Source organism: Olea europaea, unplaced genomic scaffold (assembly GCF_002742605.1).
Source record: "Olea europaea var. sylvestris unplaced genomic scaffold, O_europaea_v1 scaffold705, whole genome shotgun sequence".
In the NCBI taxonomy this organism is placed as follows: domain Eukaryota; kingdom Viridiplantae; phylum Streptophyta; class Magnoliopsida; order Lamiales; family Oleaceae; genus Olea; species Olea europaea.
The window spans coordinates 79,986-99,625 of record NW_019265446.1 but is presented as its reverse complement, the minus strand read 5'-3'; the positions used below and the strand labels follow the sequence as shown (position 1 = coordinate 99,625).

Genomic DNA, 19,640 nt, shown 5'->3' with positions numbered 1-19,640 from the left:
TTATCTCTTATAACGAAATTGTGCATATGAATTCATGAGGTATTGAACATAAATTAACCAATCAGAAATTGTTTCATTATGGCAAGAGCATCTAGGTCACATTTCTCAAAAGAGAATTAAAAATTTTGTATCAGATGAAATTCTTGATCCCTTTGATTTTTCAGACTTAAGTGGTTGCGTAAATTCTATTAAGGGAAAAATAAACATAAGGAGATTAGGAGCTAATAAGACTTCGGACATCTTAGAACTAATTTATATTGATATCTGTGGGTCATTCCCTTCGACTTCTTGGAGTGGCCAACAATCATTTATTACGTTTATATTTGATTATTCTAGCTATAGCTATCTATATCTCATTCATGAGAAATTCCAATCATGGACATGTTCAAGGCCTATAAGGCCGAAGTTGAAAATCAACTCGGCAAAAGAATAAAACAAGTTGGATCTGATCGTGGTAATGAATATTATGACAAATATGATGGATCGGGAGAACAACGTCCAGGGCCTTTTGCTAAATTTCTAGAAGAATGTGGGGTCGTCCCACAATACACCATGCCAAGTTTTCTTGGCATGAACGGTGTTGTTGAAATATGAAACATAACACTTAAGGACATGATAAGGAGTATGATTAGTCATTCCACATTACCTAAATTTCTATAGAGAGAACCATTAAAAACTGTAGCTCATATTCTCAATAGAGTTCCAAGTAAAGTAATTTTCAAAATCCTTTGTGAACTTTTGATAGGCAAAAAGCCTAATTAGAAACATTTACACATTTTAGGTTGTCCAGCTAAGGTAAGGCCTTATAGGGCTAATGAAAAGAAACTAAATTTCAAAACTATTAGTGGTTATTTTATTGGATACTCTGAGAGGTCAAAGAGTTACAAATTTTATGATCCCATTACAAAATCAATTCTTGAAACAAGAAATTCCCGATTCTTTGAGGATGTAAAGTTTTCAGGGAGAGATCGATTAGGGATTTTGTCTTTAAGGAGGAATATATAAATATTCCTTCTGTTGCAACTGACTATGACGTGCGAAGCAGATACTCCAACAAGTGACTACTCAAGATAAAATATGTACAATGAAATTGGTTGCTAGTTGTGAATACTATTGCTTTGAGTCAGACGACATTCTTCATTCTTAACAAAGTACTCTTTAAGAATATTACTTAAATTCCGATTCTAAAATGCTGCTCATGGGCCATAAGCAAGGAAAAATATCATATAATGAATAGATTATACATGTTGAACTGCAAAATTTAAAATTTTAAATTTTACATGAGATGGTTCAATATAATACTAGAGTATGTAAAATTTTTACTTTTAAGTCTATATTGCTACTCTTTAAGCATTTGTTTTTATACCCATCAGACTTATACTGCCATTTAAGCTTTTACATTATATATTTCAAGAATAAGGAGATTAGGTGCTAATAAGACTTCGGACATCTTAGAACTAATTTATATTGATATTTGTGGGTCATTCCCTTCGACTTCTTGGAGTGGCCAACAATCATTTATTACGTTTATATTTGATTATTCTAGCTATAGCTATCTATATCTCATTCATGAGAAATTCCAATCTTGGACATGTTCAAGGCCTATAAGGTCGAAGTTGAAAATCAACTCGGCAAAAGAATAAAACAAGTTGGATCTGATCGTGGTAATGAATATTATGACAAATATGATGGATCGAGAGAACAACGTCCAGGGTGCTTTGCTAAATTTCTAGAAGAATGTGGGGTCGTCCCACAATACACCATGCCAAGTTTTCTTGGCATGAACGGTGTTGCTGAAACATGAAACAGAATAATTAAAAACATGATAAGGAGTATGATTAGTCATTCCACATTACCTGAATTTCTATAGAGAGAACCATTAAAAACTGTAGCTCATATTCTCAATAGAGTTCCAAGTAAAGTAATTGTCAAAACCCTTTGTGAACTTTTGACGGGCATAAAGCCTAATTCGAAACATTTACACATTTTGGATTGTCCAGCTAAGGTAAGGCCTTATAGGCCTAATGAAAAGAAACTAAATTTCAAAACTATTAGTGGTTATTTTATTGGATACTCTGAGAGGTCAAAGAGTTACAAATTTTATGACCCCATTACAAAATCAATTCTTGAAACAAGAAATGCCCGATTCTTTGAGGATGTAAAGTTTTCAGGGAGAGATCGATTAGGGATTATATCTTTAAGGAGGAATATATAAATGTTCCTTCTATTGCAACTAACTATGACGTGGGAAACAGAAACTCCAACTAGTGACTACTCAAGATAAATATGTACAATGAAATTGGTTGCTAGTTGTGAATACTCTTGCTTTAAGTCAGACAACATTCTTCATTCTTAACAAAGTACCCTTTAAGAATATTACTTAAATTCCGATTGTAAAATTCTGCTCATGGGCCATAAGCAAGGAAAATATCATATAATGAATAAATTATACATGTTGAACTGCAACATTTAAAAATTTAAATTTTACATGAGATGGTTCAATATGATACTAGAGTGTGTAAAATTTTAACTTTTAAGTCTATATTGCTACTCTTTAAGAATTTGTTGTTTATACCTATCAGACTTATACTGCCATTTAAGCTTTTACATGATATATTTCATGAATAATACTATTACTAGAGTTCGTCGTCTATGTAACTATGGGGTTAGTGACTCAGTGGCACATTATTTTTATTTTTATTAATTGAATGACAGTGGCCTCAAGGCAACATAATCTAGTAAAAATCTTCGATAAAGCGAAATACCTTTTATCATTCATATTCCATAGCATTATTCATATTCCAAATTGTTTCTATACATAGAAACGCCATGCATTAATGTTCCGATGTCTAAGGAATGAAACTGTTCTATTGCTACTTTATACAAGTACTGGTGATAGAATGGCACATGATATGCTACACTTTACTATGGAAAGTAGGTTGTAGAATCTAGCTAGGGAGTACCCCATTCATATCCAATACATAATTTTGCTTCCCACTTCAATTTTCTTTTCAATATTTTCTTCTTTGTTTCTTCTTTATTTTTTCCTTTTACGACATGTCCATGGAAATATGTTAAATATGGGGACACTGATTCCATGATTTTGTCTGTAAAGATTATTGCAAAATTAATTTGTATCGATTTTCAACACTATTATCTTGCAAGGCATCGTGAATAAAAGATTTCAATTTGAAATTGATAACTGAGGATAGGTAGTTTTAGATAGGAGAGGCTTGTGCTAAATTGCAAGTGTTCGATATCACACACAAGTAGTAGAGTAGACCTAAGAAGGCCGAATTATCATTTTCACTTGGACACTCAATTAATTTAATTCTAGCTAACTTGCAACTTAAGAAACACAAACAAAAACTAGTAATAATGTAACAAAATAAATTGAGGAAATAACTGGGAGTTCCGATTTTACTAGTTAACCCATTCTCACAAATTCATATTTTGATTCAATTATTGTGTTGTTGATAAATAAATTCAAGTTAAAATATGACGTTTGTGTCTCAAGTACTAGTTTATAACCTATTCCTAAATATCGAATTTTCATTCTAAATTAACAGTTTGATAAAAGCGATGCATAAACATGTAGGAGAACTGCATGAACAAGCCAGAAATGTTTGAATTTAATAATGAATTCATGAAAAAGCAATGTTGAGTGTTCTAACTTGCAATCTCTCGATCTAATATGCAAACATATGTCTGGTGATTTAATTCTCATTCTCAAACATGCTAATAAATCAATAAAAAAAAATCAATTAATTAAAACACAAGTAGAAGTCAAATAGGTAGATCATTTATCATAACAAATAATTTAGTTAAGAAAAATTTAATAGAAAACACAAATAGTAATTAGAAGAAATCATCAATTTTAAAGAAAAAGAGAAAAAAGTAGGAAGAAATCTTGAAAATCTCCCTTTCCCTTGACTTGTCCTTTAGTCTTAATTTTGTTCTCAATTAATCTCCCCAAATTGTCGAAACCTAACCTGAATACTTAGTAGGTTACATGTATATAGGGTTCTTATAGTTTACAGTGAAAACAGTGCAAAATCTTACCAAGAACCTCATATGGCTAACTCAAATAAAATATTGTTGTCCGCAACGCCAAAAAATGAAGAAACTGAGGCGCATCATACAGCCATGCAGTTGGCACAATTACTGAACTATGCCAAATAAAGATTTGCACCTCATCCTTCTGAACTTTCAACTTTGATCTCTAACTCGAATTTTCTCAATTTGTTCCCAATTTTCTATTTTTCATCTTCAATCATGATTTAGACTTTGTCTATTCATCAACAATTTAGCTCCTTTTTGGCCCATTTTCCAAACACCAAAATTTACTTTAATATTACAAATGTAAATAATTAAATAGAAATCTACCTTTCAAAATTAACAATAATGTAATATATGGTCAAAAATAAATGTAGAACGTAAATTCATCAGATTACCCAAAGCACAATCCAGCCAACAAGAACCAATCAATCTTCGAAGATATTGACTTAGCACTCCAAGGCAGTAGGTCATATTTGCTCTTTTCAATTTTTCCTTTTCAAAAGATTACCAAATGCAAAAATAATTAAAAAATGTTATAATATACCTCAATTCACTCCTTTATCGAGAGGGTCGCAACCGTCTTCGTTTCAGACTTTTATAATCATGGAGATTTTCTAGCACAGAAATGAGTACGTTTGGGAATCACTTTTGATTAAACATAATTTTATTCACAATTACTGTAAAACTAATAATAATAATAATAATAATAATAATAATAAAATTAAAATTAAAATTAAATAGTACTTCGAACATGTTTAGAAGATTTTTTATTTATAAAGAGTGTCTTATATATATAATAGAAATGATTTTTTTAAGTTCAGAGACTAAATTTTGTTTTTACACTATAACTATGATCTCTATTTTAGTCTTCATTTCACATTTTTTGTGAACCTGTATTGATTTTTCCTCATAATCTATTTAATATATTTTTTATCAATTATTCTAGTGGGTATTTGGAATTTTAGTTGAAGTGATCTTCAAGAGATCAAAGTTATGAATCGAGAAGAAAATCGTCGCATTTTCGTTAGCCAGTTGCTCGAGCAGCACCAACAAATTTTTCAACAGGGACTTTTCGCCCACCTGATGCTTGAGCGGTGGGGCTGTGGCTCACCCATCGCCTACTCGCTCGAGCGACAGGGTTTTTCGAATTTTGCATTTTAACATGTTTTGGACTCCTATATATAAGTTATGACTTGTATTGTCAACATAACATTCATACAATATATTGAGAGCTTTATATCTTAATTGAGACATTGAGATCTTGTTGCAAATATAATTACTATTGATTATACTGGATTTATCTTCCTCTGCCCGTGATTTTTTCCCGTATTGGACTTCCACGTAAATTTTGATGTTCTTAAAATTTGTTCTTATTTATTTCATTATTGTCATTATCTTGCTATCATTTTACAAGTGGTATCAAAGCAAGGTTGATTATTCTGCATGGCAAAGATGAAATATGATATTCCGTTATTGGATTGAAGCACAAGATTACTTTATGGCAAGTGAAGATACAAGCACTTCTCGCGCAAATAGATTTGGAAGAAGCCTTGCTTGACTTTGATAAGATGCTTTCAACCTGAACTCATGATGAAAAGCAGCATAGGGATTGGAAAGCCCAATTCCAAATTCATCTATATCTATCAGATCAAATTCTTCAGGATGTTCTCAAGGAGAAAAGTATCGATGCATTGTGGTTGAAATTGAAGCAACTTTGTATGACAAAGAGTTTGACCAGCAAGCCACACTTGAAATAGCGCTTGTGTTCTCGCTAGATGTCCAAAGGTTCGTCTTTGGATGATCACTTAACTATGTTTAAAGATATTGTGATTGATTTGGAGACATTGAAGGCTAAATATGATGGAGAAGACGTGGCGTTGATCTTGTTGTGTTCACTGGTGTCGTCATATATGACTTTTAGAAATATTATTCTCTATAATCGGGATACTCTCAATGTGAAAGAGGTCTATGATGCTTTACTATCTAATGAGAAGATGAGGTATCTTTTTAGAAGATCTAAGAGTCAAGCCGAAGACCTAGTTGTTCATGGAAGAAATCAGGATAGGAATTTTCGTAGGAATATGAGGGTAGAAAAAGTATGTCATTATTGTAAGAAGAATGGACATATCAGAGCTGATTGTTATTCTTTAAAAAACATGAATAAGGCTATTGGTGCTACTGAAAGAAGAAAGCAACTTGTTAACACAAAGGAGGCTGATGTTGTGAAAGATGGGCAAAGTGAAAGATGGCATTGTGAATTTTTACATAGATTTCAAACCTTGTGTGGAATGAGTTCTTAACTCAGCTTGTTCTTTCCATATGTGTCCCAACAGGGATTAGTTTACAACATTGAAAGAGTTTCTAAAGGTACAGTGATTATACGAAAGAACACGCCCTGCAAAATTCTCGAAATTGGTACAATTAGAATCAGAATGTTTGATGGTGTTATCAAAACACTTGCAACATCAGGCACGTTTCAGAACTAAAGCAAAATCTCATATCTTTGAGTATACTTGACTCAAATGGGTCATAAATATACTACTAAAGGTAGAGTTTTGAAGGTAATTCGAGCACTCTTGTTGTCATGAAGGGACAGGAAAATTTTACACAGTTGCACTTTTTACAAGTTTCTATAGTTACAAGAGATACAACAATCTCTACTTCTTCTTTGACTGATGAGAACGTCACTAAACTTTGGCATATGTGACTTAAGGATATGAGTGAGAATGATATAACAAAATTGAGTAAGAGAGGACTTCTTGATGGACAAAAGACATGTAAGATGAAGTTTTGTGAGCATTGTGTCTTTGAATAATAGAAAAGAGCCAGATTCAATACATAAAGACACAATACGATAGGAACACTTAAATATATCCATTTAGAACTTTGGAGATTGGCCAGGGTACCTTCAACGTCAAGAGGAGGTGTTAATTATCTATTGACTATGATTGATAATTTCTTTAGAAAAGTTTGGGTATTATTCTTGAAACAAAAGAGTGATGTATTTGGGACCTTCAAGGAATGTAAAATAATGATAGGAAAGTAGACTAGAAAGCAGGTTAAATGTCTGTGCACTAATAATGGGTTGGAGTTTTGTTCAATAAATTCAATAGTTTCTACATGGCGGAAGGCATCTTGAGATACTTAACGATGCTCGGGACTCTTCAACAGAATGGTATGGCAAAATAGATGAATAAAACTTTGATGGAAGGGGTTCGCTGTATGCTTTCAAAATTTTTGGTTCCCTAAAACTTTTTAGGCTGTTCACCCTCAATTGCCATTGAAAAAAAGATACTAGAAGAGGTACGCTTTGGTAAACCTTCTTGCAATACTGATTTGAAGATTTTTGGGTGTCCTAATAAGCTCATGTGGATAATAGGAAGTTGGAGCCAAAGTCTAAAAATGGTATCTTTCGTGGGTATAAATCAGATGTGAAAGGGTATGAATTGTGGTGTCCCGAGATCAGAAAGGTGGTGGTTAGTAGAGCGTAGAATTTGATGAACTTGCTATGATTCATGATTCATCTCAAGGGGATTCTATAAAAATGAGGAACATAATCATTCAACTCAGGTGGAGTTGGAAATTTGTTCAGGGTGAGATGTTTCAGAAAAGTCTATTACAGAAAAGTCTAGTTTAGAATTGATAGACAATAAGACTTTGCCTACCTTGCCTACACCACTAGCAACACCACAGTATTCAATTGCTAAGGATAGATTTCGCAGATAGATTAAATCTCTATAGAAGTATAGAGAAGTAGACTTGGTAACGTATGCTTTAAATGTGTTGAAGAAACTGATTCCACCAAGGAGCCTGCTACATATTTAGAGGCAATCAGTTGTAGTAATTCTAATAGATGGTTGATTGCTATGCAGGAGGAGATGGAGTCATTGAATGAAAATTGTACTTGGGACTTGGTGAAATTACCTAAGGATAAAATGGTTATTTGCTGCAAGTGAGTGTTCAAAAGGAAAGAAGGGATATCACGGATTGAGAATCATAGGTTTAAGGCCAGATTGGTAGCAAAGGGTTATAGTTAGATTCCAGGTGTTAACTTCACGGATGTGTTTTCGTTGGTTATAAAGCATAGTTCAATTCAAAACTTGGGATAATGGTAAAGAATGACTTGGGACTTGAGCAAATGAATGTCAATATAGCATTTTTGCATAGAGAACTTGAGGAAAACATTTAGATGCAACAACTAGAGGATTTCATAGTTTCTGGAAAGAAAAACTATGTTTGTTTGTTGAAGAAGTCCTTGTATAGACTAAAGCAGTCGTTGAGACAATGGAATAAAAGGTTCTATTCATTTATGACTACCCATAGTTTCAGTAGAAATAATTATGACAGTTGTCTGTACTTCAGAAAGGAAGATGGTAGATCGGTAATATATTTGTTATTATATGTTGATGACATGCTCATTGCTGCCAAGGATAAAGCAAATGTCAGGAGATGAAATCTCAACTTAGTAAAGAGATTGAGATGAAAGATTCAGATGTAGCAAAGAAAATTCTTGGTATAGAAATTTTGAGAGATAAAAAGGCTGGTAGATTGTACTTGAGTTAGAAGGGGTACATTGAGAAGTTGCTTCAAAAGTTCAATATATTGAATAAAGTTCAATATATTGAATGCTAAGGCTATTAATACTCCCTTGGCTGCCCATTTCAAATTATCATCTTGATTGTATTCTCAATCAGATAAAGATATTAATTATATGTCTCAAGTTCCTTATTCCAATACAATTGGTTCGCTGGTGTGCTATGATTTGTACAAGATCAGATTTGGCACATACATGGCAAATCCTAGTAAGGAACATTAAAAAGCAGTGCAATGAATATTCAAATACTTGAGGGGCTCTACTAATGCTTGCTTGCATTTTGGTAGAGATACAAATGGAGTCATTGGGTATGTTGATTCAGATTATGCAGAGAATCTTGATAAAAGAATATCACTTACAGAGTATGTGCTTATTCTTGGATACTGATCAGCTAGAAAGCTTCTTTGCAAAATATAGTAACTTTGTCTACAACAGAGGCAGAATATATGACCGCTACAGAGGCATGTAAGGAGACAATATGGTTAAGGAGATTAATTGTTGAAATCAGTGAAGACTTGTATATTTCTAAAGTGTATTATGATATTCAGAGTGCTATTTTTCTGACTAAGGATCAGATGTTCAATGAGAGGATTAAGTACATTGATGTGAGATATCATTTCCTATGTGATTTGATTGCTTGTGGTGATGTGTATTGAGTAAGATTGACACCAAAGAAAATCCTATTAATATGATGACAAAATCACTTCTCACTGCTAAGTTTGAGCATTGCTTGATCTTAATTGGTGTTTATCATTGATTTAGCTCACTAGGAGCTTGTTTGGAAGTGTAGTATTTGTTTTGCAGATTTACTTTTTTGGAATTTGGTCCAAGGTAAAAATTAAAGTTATGAATCGGAAAGAAAAGCCGTTGCATTTTCACTAGCATGCATCTATAAATAGGCATGTACATGTGCATGTTCTATAATGCCTGTGGCCTTACAATATTTCTCCATTTTGTCCCCACTATAACAATTTCTCCCTTAGGAAAAAAAATGTCTAAAGTCTTGTGGAAAAGCTTCAATCTTTGTATTGCCAGATTAAAGTGCCTCCCCACCATCACTTTTTCGAGGCAGCCACCACCGAAGGAAGAAGAAAAAGACTTAATCAAGAATTTTTATTCTCTCTATGATTCTGATACTGATTACATTCCTGACTTTGGTCCTATCCAGGCCTCCCAACGCTTCTTCTTCTCCTCCCCCGGGCGCTCCAATGCAATCATCGAGCCATCGGAATGCCCACCACGGCAGGCGGTAGTCGAAGGCGGAGTTGCCATTCAGACCTACTCTCTAAACCCGTATGTAGAATTCAGAAAATCAATGCAGGAAATGATTGAAGAACGTGGGTTTACAGATGTTAAGGCTGATTTCGAGTTCTTGCATGAGCTTCTTTTATGTTATTTAACGTTAAACCCTACACGCAACCACAAGTTCATTATTGGTGCTTTTTCGGACGTCATTGTATCGCTCATGTCTGTCCACCACTTTTGCTACAAAACTCAAGGCTAGAAACCATTGCATCCTTTTCATTTAAGAAAACATTTGTCTTGTTTGTTTATTTTTTCAGAATATTTTGATTTTTGGTATATTTAATTATAAGTTATTGAAGTTATTATACAATGTACTAGAATTGAAGAAGTTGGACAACTTCTCGGCAGTTGGTTTGATTTCTTCTCCTTTTTAATTAAGGATACTTTTTGGCATCCTGTAGTTAAAGGGGAATTACAAAACAGTGTTCCGTAAGAAAACTAATATTTGGTTGCTAATATTTAAGATATTTTATGTTACCTAGAAAACTATCCTATTAAAAGTTTATTTTTTCTCGAGATTTTTCTATTTTATTAAGTTTGTTTTTATCCTTAATCTCTGTAGTGGTATGATTCAATTCACTTTTTAATTCTTACTTAATTTTTAGATAAAAAAAGAAAAAGACAACACCATTGGTTAGTCCTCAATATTTAACGTATAGAGATTTAGCATGAGTGATCGCAAAATTGCATGTTAGACAAAAACATCTATGAGGGGTCACAAATTTTGTTACAAGATGATCGCATTGGTCCAAAAGAATGCTCAAACGATGTATATGTACATACTACGTTTGATCTACAAAATACCGATGCTAATTTTGATAATTGGTGTGTGTGTGTGTGTGTGTGTCATGCATGTTAATTATTCTATGTTGTTTAGGGACAATTATATTGGCGAATAATTTGAAATAATCCAAGAAAGAGATCCAACTACCATCCAATCAAAATGATGACAATTTAATAATGTAATAATTATCCTTAACCTAGTTGATTAAGTTAAGTAATTACCTAATTCCTATCACAAATTCTCAATAACAATTATTTAATTCTGATCAGTAACCTTTTTCTCAGGTTTAGGTATGATTTGTATATAAAAACAAAGCTAACCATTTTTTTGAATTTTCACCAAGTATTTCGAGGAGAGTGAGTTTGCATTTAGACAAACTTTACTGCAATATTGTGCTTCACAAAATTGTTTTGTTTTCACTTAATCCCTATATGCTTAACTTTTCGATTAACACTCGTTACAAGAATAGTTATTTCTCCTTCTAATAATGTTAACTTTTTAATATTACATTTAAGATAATATCGAAGTTCAAAAAATTTAAACGAGCAATTCGATTCATTTATAGTTCAAGCAAATAGTGACTGATTTTCACAAATGGCCCCTATCTTAAGGGTCACTATCAATATGTGTCTTACACTGTCAACTCACAGGAGTAAGTCATTCTATCAATCTTTATGTATATAGCATGATCCTTCATTGAGCATTTCATTATGTTGAATTTCACATTTTAGGATTTTTCTCCATCGACTAAAAGTGTTCAGACTAGCCAGTACAATTTTGTCCAAAGTATGCAGTAGATAGGTAGGCGGGTAGTACAGTGTATTTAAGAAATATTATTTTTCTACTGTTCGAAAGAAGCATTTCACTTTCACTAAGCAGTAGAAATTTACGATATTCTATTAATAATTAACATAAAAGAAAATGAAGCCTCTTTGAGCCTATTTTTTTAAAAATTCATTTTTTTTCAAAATTTATTTTCAACCACACAATCTTTAATAAAATAATAATATTACACGTAAATTCAAAATTTTTCTTTAATTTTTAATTTCACATTATTCATTAATCTACTATTCAAAATGTATTTTCTACCCTCAAAATGAGAATCAAAGAAAAGTGAAATTGTAGATATGTCATTTCAATCAAATCATAAATGGACCTATCAAACGAGTGATACTGATGTAACAAAGAACAATAATTGGTTTGATCACCCAAATGTTAAAAAATAATTTATTATTTCCTTATTTTAATTTCTTTTTTCTTATTTTCTTTTGAGATAATAATCTAATTATTTAATTTCTTTTTACCTTGTTTATAATTTTTAACTTATTTGTAAGAACGTCCATGTCATTATAAAGGATAGCTCTTGATTACTGAATCAAAATACATTGAGAGTTTTATTACGTTGTCAATTATTTAACACTTGTTATATATATATATATATATTTGGTAAATTTCTGGTCAGGAAGTAAGAAAAAATGTGAATAAATATGAAAAATAATTCTTTTAGAATGTGAAAATGGAAATGAGTGTGGATAGAAGTGATTCTAAAAATAATCGAATTCAAATAAGGGCTCAAATATTGAACTGAATAATTAAATTCTTGATTTCCTAAGTTCTCAATATTCTAAGAATTAACGAGCATAATTTTCAATATTCTAAAGAATCACGTAATCATAAATGTTAGTTGTTGACACATTCATAAGACTCATTTGTCAATATTTATCTAAATATTCAGCAGGACTAATAACTTATATATAATTAATAAATTTAAACTTTACCAATCATCCACTTATTAAAACAGCACCAAATTTATTAATTAATAATAAATGGGATAATTATAGTTGTGGTCTTAGATCTTTCACTTTTATAAATTTTATCTCGATCTTTTATTTGTGTCAACCACAGTCTCAAACTAAGATTTTGTTACAGCAAAAGGAAAATTGTCAGTTGGCCAAAAGTGAATGATTTAACTAAATTTTGACTAATTTTAAAAGGGTATAATAGTAACTTTACATTATCCTATATAAAAAAATTAAAATAATTAAATAAAAACGACCAAAAAATTTAAAGAAAATTATTCTTCTTTTCCTCCAACCCACATCCAGTTCAATTATTTTGTTTTGATCTTTTTTGTCCTTTTTATTCAATTTTTTTAATTCTTTTTATAGGATGATGTGTAAAATTTTCATTATACCATTTAAAATTAGTCAGACTATGACTTTTGATAAACTAACAGTCAAATAGACCACTATAACCAAACTAAATGCTTACTACTATAGATAACACAAATGAAATATTTGGATCATGTCAGCAAAAAATGAAATGTTTGGGACGAATTCTCCCTTAATTCGTTTACATTTTAACTATGACATACTTATAAGACCTTGTTACATATATATCAAACATTATATAATGGGTTACAAAGTATCATATGTCACTCTGTCATTAGTCAGTTTAAAACATAGACAACCTTTTCTTTCAATATTTTTTCTCCACATCGTTTTATGTAATCCCTTATTTATCATTTTTATGTACAAGTAACATAGTCCGATTTATAATTAAAAATACTAATATATATGTTTATTGTATAATACTATTTATAGAATTTTATCTCGTCTATTGAACAAAAGATATATAACAATTTTATTGGATAATGTGGTAGTGACTTCACACACTCACATAAATTGGTGCTAAATAGCTTTATTTTTATTTTTAAATAAAAGTGTTGATTTTAATATTAGGTTACTTATATATTTTGTCAAAAATGAATTTTAAAATCCGGCATGGTCCTAACCACCGAGCCGGGCCCTTAACCGGGCAAAGTAATCTTAGTTGATCGGATTGCACTTGACTTATTCACCATTTTTTACCCGGATTATAAAAATTATATTGCTAAATTTGGAGGATCAAGAAAATTAACACATGACCTCCACAACTCCACTTTAAAAGTGCAAGACTACCCTGGAGCCGACAACCAGCCCCCGTTTGTCCCAATTATTTCAATTTATAATTTTTGAAATATTATTTTTTTGGAGAATATATGATTAAAAAAAGAAAAAAATCGATTTACATATAATATTATTTTATAGAAAATTATATGATTGAAAATTATAATTTGAAATAATATGGGCCAAAAAGGGACATAATGACGTCAAGAAATTAATGCAACGTATATTGTATACACATATATAGTAAAAAATTCGGAAAAAAACAGGTCATTGACCTGGTAAATTCCACTCTAACCACTTAAGTTAGGCACTTATATTTTATTGAATGTTTAATGAACTAAAATTTAATTTATATAATTGATAAAATGTTTTTCATAACAAAATGGTTCATTTGATTAGAAATACTGTGTTATATAAAATTATAAAATTAAAGAATCCAAGCAAAATTATAAAATTAAAATGTAAATAATGAATAGTAACAAAGTTTACGGTGTCAATACTCTAAAGATAAAAATAATTAGTGACAACTAACTTTAAAAACTTTGATTTTATCTCTTGCACTCTAAAACTTTTAGGGTTTGTTTGATTGCAAAAATAGAATTTGGATGAAAAGAAAATGAATTTTAGGGAATTGAATTGCCTAGAAATTGTTTTACTCGGAATTGTCAATTATTGTGTTTAATTGGTATAATTTTTCACATGAAAAATGTTGAAATAAAAATATTTTTTTGTGTTCGTTTGGTTTTATTTTATATGAAAATTGTCAATTAAAGAGATTGAATTTACTGGTATTGTGGATATAATTTGTTCCCATTGCAAAAAAAAGTCAAGAAAATCATATGTCTTTTGGTGTTTGTTTGATTTTGTTTCACATGAAAATTATCAATTAAAGGAAAAAAAATTTACAATTAGGAATAGAATTTGTTTCCATTGTCCAAAAAAAAACAAAAGAAAAAAAAATCGGCAGCATAGCCTAGAAAACCAAGAAAATGTCCATGTGGTAACAAAAAAACCAAAAAAATAAATTCCATGAAAAAATTGCCATCAAACATGGCAAAAGTGGGAACGTGGAATTTATTTTCCATTTTCCATGAAAATCATGGCATATCAAACATGGCTTTTAAATAATTTTTTAAAGAGTGACCAATTAGCCACTTGCTAAGTGTATAGTTTATCGGGCCTCATAACTATACATGAAGTACAACTAAAGCTATATCTACGAAAATGCTACAGTTCATTTGATTTGTGTTTCAATTTTCATTTTTGAGTTCATTTTTTTAATTGCTTTTAGAGCTTGTTTGAAAATTACTAAAAAAACTAAAAACACTTTTATTTTGTTATTTTTGAAAATTATTTATTAAAACTTAAAACTAGAAAATATGTTTGGTTGAAAATTTGAAAAAAAAAAAATTATAGCATTTTATTAAATGAAATTTGATTATTAAATCAAAATTGAACAATTTAATGTTAATATACTATCATTTAACGTATACATTTTAAAGTTTGTGAATCTTACAATATTTTTTTCTCGCTACAAAATAAAAATAAAATTAAAATTTAATGGCGTGGATTGAGAATATTTTTATTTGTTTCATTTAATTTTTCTTAAGAATTATTATATAAATAATCATTGAGAGTTTGACCCCCTTTCTTTTATAATTTTTAGAAATTTTATAATCTTACTTTTCAGAGTTTTTAATTTTTATATTTTCAAAATTTAAGATTTTATTTTTACAAAAAAAAATTATTTTAATTTTTGAAAATTTTATTTAAACATTTATTTTTCACGTTTGAGTATTTTCAAAATTTTCATTTAATATACTCAAAACATCGAAAATGAGGTTTGACTTTTATTATAAGTTAACATTATTTTCAAAAAATATATTTTCAAAAATATCAGACCAAACACGTTTCCAATATTTTACAAAACTAAAAATTGAAAATGGTAAACTAAATCCACCCTTATTATCTCAATATTTAAAAGTCCCATGGAGAAGAAGAAATTATAGGGAATGGGTCCTCTTAATCTAGACAAGAACTAATTATTTTTTGGAAAAAGCTATTCTACAAGATTGATTCCACCAGAATTTGTACAGATTACTCACAATGGGATGGATCTCACTCAATTAAAAAATAGCACAAATAATATCACACTCTCTTACATGTACAAAATCTGTGCAAATTAATCTGTTAGTGTATCATTTCTCTTTTTGAAAAGTATGACTGACTGTCATCAAATCTTTTGTCTTGCTCGATTTAATTAGAAATTGATAAAATTTAATTAAATATCAGATTTTAAAGTTGATAATATTTGTAGATCTCACGTAATATTTAGTTAAAATGAGTTTGTTAAAAATGAGTTATGAAAAATGAAAACCAAACAGAAATTTTATCATACTCGAAAGTAAATTAACATTCTTAGATGTTGCCCGATATGGAGGTTTCAAGGAAATGACCCCTTCAACCAAGGAAATTAACATTTTTTTTTCTTTTTTTTTTTTCTTTTTTTTGCCCCCCAGGGCACTTCTCCACTGACAAAGGACGGACGCTGTCAAACCTGGCAGAGCAGAGGTCGTGAGTTCGAAACATGGGACTCTTGGAAGGCAAGGATTTATTCTTGGAAGGCAAGGGAACATTTGGAAGGCAAAGATTTATTCTTGGAAGGCAAGTGGGAACTTGGAAGGCAAGGATTATTTTTGGAAGGCAAGGTGCAACTTGAATTGGCTTGCTTGGCACTTTGTCAGACCAGGTGGAGAGCGCTCGGACCCTGGCCAGTTGGAGGCACATCCTGCGATTAACCGGACTGTGTGAAGAGGGGCCGGATCACAGACCCAAGAATTAGTCAAGAATTGGACACCTTGTAAAAAAAAAAAAAGTTGTACAAGAAATTTATAGGGCTTACTTGTTATTTTCACATTTGAAAGTTGACATATGTGCTACTAGCGCAGCACCTGTACACATTATGTACAAAACTCTCTTGTACAAGCATGGGGCATACCCAAGGCGGGTCATGTGACCCCCCAACTTTTGAGATTTGAATTTTTTTTTTTAATTGATAAATTCTGTTTGGTATCAATTGAAATCTAAATTTTAATATAAATCAAAGTTAACAATTAATTTTAATAACATATTTCATGGAGTCCTTAACTTTTTAGCTTTTATCAAAATATACTAAAAATTTAATTTTAACCCCCACGAAGTAGAGACAAAATCACAATAAATTTGAATTTTTCTTCTTTTCTCTTGCTCTATCTTACTCTTACCCTCAAACCTTTTACTAAAACATTAACTCTTCTAATTTTTTAAAATTTGTCTATAATTTTTCTATAAATTATCATATCCACCACAAATTTTCACTTTCCAATCAAATTTTAAAATAATTAGAACCTAAATTTGCATTTTCTTTTATTCGATTGTGTACATAGAATGTGACTGAATTGATTATATCCAATTTAACTTATATTTAAAGAATTGTTTTTATTTGATTGAATATTGGTTATATGTTTTTTTCTTTTGATCACTTGAATTGATTTTTTGTATTAAATACACTATAAATTTTTTAAATATAAATATGTATTTTTTTATGATGAGCAAAATATTAATAAAATGATCAAACAGGTGAAAATGATAAGCAAAATATTAATGAAAAAATATTTTTTAAATGTAAATCTGTATTTTCTCGATCAATTATTTATCATTCAAAAATCAAGAACAAAGTAATTGATTTGTAAAGATTTTTATTGTGCTCCCTTACTAAGAATTTCTGCGTCCGCCCACGTGTACAAGGGTAATAACCGTTCAGCAAAATTCAAACTAATCCTTCCACTCTTCAAATACAGATATGCTTTTCATTTAATCGTCTCAATCGCACTCGACAACGAACCGAAATTCATCATTACATGATGAACTTCTGCTCTATCTTTGTCACTTCACTATTTGCTTTATCAACTTCCTGGCTTCTTTATAACAGGACAAGACTGCAATTCCTACTCCAAAATTTTTAAAACTCTTTTTTGAGTGCACTGACAGTTTCCATGTGTAAAAATCCACACTTTGCATTATTGAGTCACCGTTTTGGTTTTTTCTTGTTTCTATAGTACATTCATCGAAAACTCTGTCCAACTAATTGAATCAATTCATTTTGTACGATAGAATCGATCTTGTTATTTGAGTTGCATATACTGAAACTGTATGAATTTGAGCTTCTTTTCGTAGTTGCCCTACAAGAATTACAAGACTTTTATTGATAATACCGGATTCCAAGGAACTATTGGAAATCTATTTAATCTAGAATACACAGTAAAATTTAAAACAAGTTGTGATTCCGCTCATCGGGTTTGAGAAGATTTTAAATCCAAACACCCATGCTTGCAAGGGCCAACCCGTGCTTGCCCTAGCCTAGATCCACTAAGCCCTTGGTATTTTTTTTTAATTGTGCCCGTATCCTATTTTATCTTCAGCCCGTGTCCAACAAGAAAAACACTAGTCCAACCATCTAAGCCCAAATCAAAACTTATAACCCAAAACAATCAAATTTACTGGCCCAAAGCCCCAAACCTAAACCTAATAATCTCCCCCTCTCTCTACACACCCCTACAGCCCCATAAATCCCATTTCTCACAGGTTACAATATGCTATTTTTGCTTCATACGTTTACCCCAGAAATCTTTACCACAATTACGAACCATCTAGGCATGAGCAAATCTAGGCACGGGCTGGCCCGTGCTTGCCCTAGCCCAGATCCACTAAGCCCTTAGTTGTTGTTTTTTTCTTTTTCCTTTCTGTTGTGCCCATGTCCGACAAGAAAAATACTAGTCCAACTATCTAAACCCAAATCAAAACTTATAGCCCAAAACAAAATCAAATTTAATGGCCCAAAGCCCCAAATCTAAACCTAATAATCTCCCCCTCTCTCTACACACCCCTACAGCCTTAGAATACAGAGTGTTACCACACCCCCACTATGTTGGTATCAGAGCCATGTTGTTATCTTGATCTTACTATTCTGATTGGAATTATCCAGTTTGAAAGAAACTAGGAAGAACACATTAAAAATTATGTCTGAATCTTCTAGTTCATCTATATTAGCACCCTCCACCTCCTTTCGAAAATCCAATGCTTCTAAAATCGACTCCCTTTATGAAATATCTTATTTACCTGAATCTGAAAAAATTCCAGTTACAGATCTACCTCTTGTCAATCCTTACCTTCCATATAACAAACCCCGAAATTCCTTCACCAAAACTGTTAAAAGTATCATTTCACCATCAAAATCCCAAATCAAAGAATATGTTCAGGCATCAAAGTTTGATCAGCATCTTCTACCTGCTACTGAAAAGGAGCAATTTGTTACCTTAGATTTACCATCTCATCTTCCAAAAGTATGGTTATCTGAAGGTTTTACCCATCTTCATTTGGGAGCTGTAAGAATTGCACTTACCCTCCATGGAAGAAAAGGTCTCCCGGCTGTTTCTAGAATTGCTCTTCTAGATACACGATTTGCTGATTATCAACATGCATGTATTGGCACTGTGGAAACTACACTCAATGCGAGAACAGTACTTGTTACTATGTTTCCAAATTTTAATATGCCAATTGCAGATCCATTATTGTTATCAGCTTTAAAAATCCAGGTCCAAATTGTTGGAGCAGTTCCAACAGCAGTCACATATGGAGCAACACTTCATTACCAGATGGCTTACAGAATTCAAAATCACTCTCTTGATTTTGCCACTCCTAATGGGACGGATGATGCTTTATTAATTCAGATGGGAACAGATCAGCCAAGCTGTACATATGTCCCTAGATAGATTCCTAGATCTGAGCTCATTAAATTGGTCCCTCAAACCTGGGTTACTAGTTATGAGCAACATCACCAGGCGTCAAAAGACTCTCTGCCCATACAATCAGCAACTCATCATTTCAGGAGAAAGTCAAATGGCGAAGTTGA

The 19,640-nt window shown here is 31.3% G+C and overlaps 1 protein-coding gene across 1 annotated transcript; it reads left to right on the top strand.

Annotated features, from left to right (window-relative positions):
- The first annotated feature begins 9,594 nt into the window (after positions 1 to 9,594).
- LOC111390684 (transcription repressor OFP12-like) lies at positions 9,595 to 10,206 on the top strand. The gene has a single exon (XM_023015750.1). The coding sequence runs from the start codon at positions 9,645 to 9,647 to the stop codon at positions 10,155 to 10,157; it is 513 nt and encodes a 170-aa protein (XP_022871518.1). The 5' UTR covers positions 9,595 to 9,644; the 3' UTR covers positions 10,158 to 10,206.
- Positions 10,207 to 19,640: the final 9,434 nt, after the last annotated feature.

Bases quoted from the DNA above. Each gene is read 5' to 3' on its own strand.
- LOC111390684 (XM_023015750.1), top strand. From the start codon at position 9,645: ATGTCTAAAGTCTTGTGGAAAAGCTTCAATCTTTGTATTGCCAGATTA.